The sequence below is a fragment of the Copadichromis virginalis genome, linkage group LG12, assembly GCF_057382275.1.
Source record: "Copadichromis virginalis isolate Kocher_CV1m ecotype Utaka linkage group LG12, C_Virginalis_male_GT1.1, whole genome shotgun sequence".
Lineage (NCBI taxonomy): Eukaryota > Metazoa > Chordata > Actinopteri > Cichliformes > Cichlidae > Copadichromis > Copadichromis virginalis.
This window is the reverse complement of record NC_140629.1, coordinates 37,704,348-37,711,505: the sequence shown is the minus strand read 5'-3', so window position 1 is coordinate 37,711,505 and position 7,158 is coordinate 37,704,348. Positions and strand designations below refer to the sequence as shown.

The following is a 7,158-nucleotide window of genomic DNA, read 5'->3' as shown; positions in this document are numbered from 1 at the left end:
TGTCAGAAAAGGCGATCTTATCATTTAAAATCATCTAAAATTTACAAAAGCTGCGCAGTCACACAGACCAAGGAGCGACATTCGCTGATCAAGGGACAAATGTGACATTACTGATTGGTGGGTAAGAAGGTTTCTGGCAGTCACTGGTGTGAATTAAGTTGGTCGCAAAGACCTACAAGGTGCTCCAAAGAAAACCTCCCTGTAATTACTTTGGTCGCTAGCAAGTTGCTTTGGTTGCTGTTTGCATGGAAAATGCAGACTTGCCTGCGAGCACTTAAACTATTGCACAAAACTGTGAAGTTCAAGAAAAAACAACAGGAATGGAGCAGTTCAATTTCAGAAAAAGTTGATTTCTGAAGTAAGACAGCTTTTAATTTAAACGCAAACATTCTACGTTTCTGATTTAACCTGCAGTTTTTCCAGTTTCATTCCAGCTCAGAGAGTAAATGGTGAGTGTTTGGGCAGATGCAGCAATCTGCTGGCTTTTAGTGGCAATACTCTTCATGAACACTTTAGTTTGGACTCCACATCTGGATCTGAGTATGAGTGCACCAAAACCGCATGCAAGAAATGAAAAAGATGCATCACCCCTTGAAACTTTGAGCAAGCATATCACTGATGGTTGAGAAGGATTTTCTCAGAAGAGAACTTCTGACATGCTTGAAGCACGTCCGCTGCATTTTCCCTTCACCACAGAAGAAAACACAAACAAAGCAGGAGACGCGTCAAAGGCAGTACTCCAGAGAGTATTGCCTGCCAACACATGCACAGAAACACACACACACATATGAACATGTATTTGTTTATCCCAGCAGGGGCCATGCTCTGAAGCTGTGCAGCTCATGTAGTTTCTCTGCACCCCACAGCCGTAACAACATATGGAGCTACGTTTGCCAGCCAACGCGGAGCATATCATTAAACAGCATTATTAACATCACGTACAGCAGTGGGGTGTCAATGAGCGCCACGGTTCACGCAGGCTGATTGCGCCATTTGTTTCATGCTGTCGCTTCGGTGCTTTTGTGTTGGAGGTTAGCTGATGAATCCGCCTTACTCATCTCAAAAATGGACTAATTGGTTTTTGGTGTGTGGGAGGTTTGTATGTGTGTGTGTTTGTGTACTGTAGTGTTGTTCAGCCAAGGCAGCAGGTGGAACAGCAGGTAGTCACATCAAAGTCATTTGAATCACACGAATGCAAACCTGCCATTTTATTGGCTGATTTTGACTTTGTTGATAACAACAATGCCAGTTTGAACTGCTGTAATTACATTGTAATGAGTCCAATTTTTAAATTACTATCTCTAGAATGTGTAGCAAAACATTTGGCCATATCTGCACATCAGTCCTGCTCCAAACAATAGCTGCTGATACCTCAATGTCATTATAATTCATCCAGTTTGTTTTTAGAAGTTCACAGCGCATTGTATTATTTTTGTTATCCCCCATTTGTCTCCAGATCTTTGGCATGGTCTTCCAGAATAATCTTACAGGTTCATAATGTCTTTTCATTAATCAGTGAGTAATGTCACTCTTTTATAATTCCAAAGAAATTTGCTGGAAAACGTGAAAGTTCTTTTTAAGCTGTTTGGATTCGTTTCTCGATTTTGGAAATGAATGATTTAAAACAAACTAAAACCTCCAGGTGAGCAGAGTCCCGTTGTGTCCTGTATGTGCTTTTTCACTAAAATTATCATCTGCTCTCTTCTCCTACACCGAGACGTTCTGACAAGTTACCACTTAAGTGGTGCTTAAATGACGAGTTTAAATGAGAACAGAGTGAACCCTGTCCCCAGCATGTGCAGTATGTATGTTTAGACTGGATTGTAATCTATGTGGAAATGTCCGAGTCATTTGGCTCAGTGCTAACGGTCCCTTAATGGGTGGCTGAGATTGCCTCTAGACAGATCTGATAGATGAAGGCTATTACAGGGCCACCAATTACTTCAGTGTTATGGAGACAGAAACAGTAACACAATGCAGAGAGTGTGAAGAAAGACAAAAATCTTAATCACAGTCAGTGTAATTGGAAAAAATGACGGCACTAATTGGAGCGTAATTTTCCTTAGTGACGCTGCTACAAGGTGAGCAGGACCTCGTTACAGGAAATACAAATGGACAAGAAAGCAAGCGGTAGGGTACACATGGAGCACTCTGCAGCTGTGCAGGCAGACGACTGAACTAGACCACACCTGCTTTTAAATAGAAAACAGTCTGTGCAAATCAAACTTTGTGTATAGAAGGAGTTCAAATATCTAAACAAAACACTTTTCTTCTTTTCTTGTTTTTAAATTAGGAGGAAATTAATAAGAACAAATTAAGACTTTAAAAGGAGGGTGTCGTGTTTTGTGATTTATGATCCAAATAGATACTCTGGAGGTAGACTGTATTTAACAAAGTGTTTACAAAATCCATGATACAAAAAGCCCAGAAAGCAAGGCAAACACAAATCCACAAAAACACATGAGCAGGAGCACAGAGGGAGGATTACACACACTCTGACAAAAAAAGGGGGAAGACATCACTATGAATGTACACAGAGCTAGTTGAAAGTGGACACAGCTGGAAAAAACACAGGTGCATAGAATCAAGGAGATGATTCAAGGGGAAATTAAACTAAATCCAAGACACAGACGACAGCTATTAAACAGTCAAATCAATAGGCAAACAGAGAAACAGACACAATAAGGTTTAACATCTACTGACACAGTAGATGGAAACTGAAACCACTCTGGGAACAAAATCACTACAAACACGAACTGGAGTATACATCAGAACGAAAATGTAAACAATAAACAAGCTAAAAACTACAGACGTTCCTGTCCACTAATTTCCTAGTCGACTAACCGACTAAAACTAAGAAACACTGGGATATTAAGTTACATTTGAGAACTGTTTAATGAAAAAAACTAATAACAAAGGCATTTCAAACCGTTATGTTCTTCAATAATAAATCGTGCCGCTTGAACGTGCGGCACATCGCATTATTCACTCGTTACACTCAAGAAAGACAACGAAGAAGAAAAAACAAACCGATGTTAAACATGATATGAAAACATGTTACTGCAAAAGATGCTCACATATTACTAAAATATGACAAATCAACTGAAAAACGGATAAAGTGCGACTGAAAAGTGTGGCCCGTTGTGCCGTGCATTATGAACGATACACGCTGAAAACCACAATAAAAGTTAAAATCTAAAGTAACAAATAAAAGGCATTTTCTTCTGCTTAGCTGACGTTGGGTCGTGGGGGCAGCAGCAGGGAGGCTCAGACCTCCTTCTCGCCACCTCCTCCAGTTTATCCGGGGAAACATCAAGCTTTTCCCAGGCCAGCCGATAGATGTAATCTCTCCAGCGTGTCCCGGATCTAAAAACCAAAAACCACTAAGAATACCAAATAATCAGTCATTTAGAATCCAAATCTAGATCCGAAGGAACAACGTGAACACCCTGGATCCAAGGAAGTTGACCCTTGGATCCTTGGACCCAGGAGGATGAGGGTGAGCTTCAGGACTGAAGAGCTACAACAGTGTTATTGGATTTATTATGAGACCAGAAATGTCACTTGATCACTTGAGTGAGCAGTGAGGACACATTACAGAAGGCATCACCATTGAGTTCTTAGGTTTTGATCTCAGACAGCATTTCAAAAGTCCCCTCAAATAAACTCTGATGATAACTCAGGGCATTTCGTCTGGTTGCCCTTGTGAAACACCGTAGAGCCACAACACTCAGCTCCATAATTAGACAGAGGACATTGTACTTCCACAGGCTCCACAGAGACTTTGTTCATGCATCCCATCATAACGAGACATCCATTACACTGAGGGCTTGCACTAAGGGTCACTATAAGACAAAAAATGAACATTCTGAACTGTTAAGCTACTTGCCTGGAAATAATCCCTGCTCTGTGGAACTTTACCTGTCTATCCTTGTCGGCTTAACATGATAAACTCTCAACTTTGACCTCTCAACTGCAAAGCAAACACATAAAAACCTCAGACTACAGAGGACAAACCTTGAGAGATGTGAAATGGGGGTGGAGGAGCAAAGGAAAAATGTTTGACAGAATAAGAGCATACCTGCAGTGCGCGAGCGTGCTAAGAACAGACGCCTGCTGCATTTAAGAGAAGCCCCGCTTTCTCAAGGTGATTTAAGCGAGAGACTGACATTTATTCTAAGAAAAAGATGAATTTCAAGTGACGTTCTCTCACTTGGTAAAGAATATTTGCTACGTGACCTTTGCCTTTCTTGCCGTGGTTTACAGAATAAGATGTCCTCTTTGTGGCACATGATCCTGGCTCTGTGTCCTCCTGTTTTCTCTCCTCATTCACTCCTGTGAGGATCAAGTGTAAAACGACCATAAATATAAGCCCAAGTATTTATTGTCATATTAATGCTGAAACTTTAATGACCCTGGACTTGAATCATCTCTTTAGATGCACCTGAAACTGTGAAAAAATAAATAAAAAATTGAAAATAATAATAATTCTGAGTTTTTGATGAATATTACAAAACTCATTTTAGCAGTAGGAGACAAACATATGCATGAAACTGAGGGGAAATAATCTGGGAATGCTAAACTCTCTCCTCCTGCTCACAGCATCTTCAGTTGGTCCTGTGGTTTTTACAATCTAGTTCCCACGAGCCTGTTAATAGTCACTAAACAGTCTGCAACACGCTGACCTACAACCACTGGTGATGGTTTAATTTGATAATTTTGCATGTTTGATAGACTGCTAGCATTACAAATGATTTGTTAACCCCTAATGGAAAAATGCAGTGAGGTAAGGCTGTGATGTTTTATAGAAATACTCCAGTGATTGATGAAAGACAAAAACATTGACATTTTAAACCATTTCCACTCTACGGTTATACTTTCCATCCATCCATCCATCTTCTGCTTATCCAGTTCAGGGTTGTGTTGTGAGCCAGGGTACACCCAGACATGTGGTATTTTATGTCTAATACCTTATATTAGTAAATAGACTGTAGTGAACATGATTATACACAAAATAAAGAAATGTCCTTTTTTGAATGAACTTTTAATTGTATCCACATTATAATCAATCCTGTTATTTTTGGTCACTTAAACTATGTTTATAGAACTTCAATGTTATACTTCGTACAATTTTATCTCTCCTCTTGTCTGTCACTGAAACTGATTGGAGCTTCTACTTTGTGATGGGAATGTTCTTTCTGACTCAGAGTGACTCCATACCATTCATGAGAGATATGTTTGATCTATTTTTGACTGATTAACAAGTCATTTAGAGTAGTTTAAATTCTCACAATCATTTTTGGCAAATACTTTTTGGACTCGTCAACACGGACTTGGTCGTGCACTCACATCTCCAACCTGGCTGCACAAACTAAGGACCAGCCAGAATGACTCCAAATGCCAACAGCTGTGACCTGACTTTGGGCGTGCCACGCATGCCTCGGTGTTTTTTAAGTCAATTTTCTACACTGCATTTGTTTCTGAACACATTCTGACTTGCTGTACCACTTGAAAAAACAACAACAAAGAAACCGGGAAACGCCTTTGGACACAGTGCAGAAAATAATTACTTGGAAAGTTGACCAGATGTTTCTGGAGTACTTCGGGAGATTTGGATTCTTCCTTTGAAACAGATTTTTTTTTAATGTTTTAGCTGTGATGTAGATTCCAAGCTCAAACTTGGGCAGTGGCAGCCTTTGAAATATCGACTATAACCATCATGGATCAGTCTTTAACAGTTATTGATTTGAAACACGTTAAACCAAACCGAAGTGAGACAAACTGCTGATCTAACCTTCATTTCATCTCTCAGCTCGAGTTTTCCTGAACTGGGGAAAACCCCGGTCCATGAAAACCACCTGACGGCTCGTTGGCCCGCCCACACCCCCTCAGTCCTGCCCCACCTGCAGCTTTCCACACAGCTGCTTGCTGATGGTGAGTCCACTCACCGACACTGAAAGAGGATCTTGGAGACGAAAGCTAAAAGGCTCTAAGCTCCACATCCAGCGGCTGCCCTGCGCTGTAAGCTGTCAAGCGGAATTTAGCCCCTCTCATCCAGCGGTACGTCTCGGACTGCTGTAGGTGAAGAAGCGAGGGATGCTCGCAGGGTCCTTGAACGCCACAAATAAGTTCACAAAGCGGGCAGAAAGAGGACTCGCCTGTTGATTCGTTTCGGGAATATTTGAGTGGCACACTTTTCATCTCTATGGCAAAGTTCTTGGCTGAATTACTGGGATGCACACTTCCCGACAAGGGCACCCCTCCTTTGTTCGAGGTAAGGAGGCTTTAATGACTTAAACCTCTATGATCATTGTGTTTTCTTGAACGATTAAATGTAATGCTTAAATGTAATTGGAAGAGTGACAATGAGTTTGCATTCGTGGATACAAATGTAGGGCACAGACTCAGTGGCACTCCGTGGATTCTCTATGGCAACAAGAGGCCGAGGCTTTGTTCATCAGAATGATTGACAGTTGCTATGCCGTAAAATACTTCATTAACAGTGGTCCCTGCGGGTTTTACGCCGCTCTGCATTCCACACACACCTCTTTCTTTCAGTGACAGTGCGAATTGCCCAGTGTGGATTAATACGCATCATTTGCGCCTTTACGCTCATGGATGGATACTGTAGTAGTCCCAGAATATCAGCTCATGAGTGTCATACAAATAATTTTTTCTGCGATTTTACTTATGAAAATAATTTTACAAGAGTATGATTATTGACACCGTGGCGAATGTGGTGCCATGAAGGGGTGTCTTGTACGAAATGGCTTAGACTCGATTGCATTTGGGTCAGTGTGCCACACGCTGTGTGCACGCTGACACACACACACACACACACACACACACACACACACACACACACACACACACACACACACACACACACACACACACGTGCTGTACTTGCTTGGCTGAGTTTTGCTCCTTTTCACTGCTGTTGTCATTATTTTGTAGAAAGAAGAGTTGTTGGTTATTAGTCACTAGTTGCCATGTGCAGAGCAAGGATGCACCGATCCACCGTGTTCCAGTTGCAGTTTGATAGCTTGGATTTTAACATCTGTCGGATCTGAATACCAATCCGATACCAGTGTTCATTTATTAACAAGTCTCTCCTCAACTGTTGGGAAGAGACTGGGACTCATTATTTTTATGTTA

At 41.2% G+C, this 7,158-nt stretch overlaps 1 protein-coding gene across 1 annotated transcript in view; it reads left to right on the top strand.

Moving 5' to 3' along the window:
- The first annotated feature begins 6,002 nt into the window (after nucleotides 1-6,002).
- rasgef1ba (RasGEF domain family, member 1Ba) overlaps nucleotides 6,003-7,158 on the top strand; it is a 126,763-nt gene continuing 125,607 nt past the window's right edge. Inside the window, exon 1 of the mRNA XM_085476404.1 lies at nucleotides 6,003-6,274. Coding sequence (XP_085332530.1) covers nucleotides 6,206-6,274 — 69 coding nt within the window. The 5' untranslated portion in view covers nucleotides 6,003-6,205. The remainder of the gene's footprint in view (nucleotides 6,275-7,158) is intronic.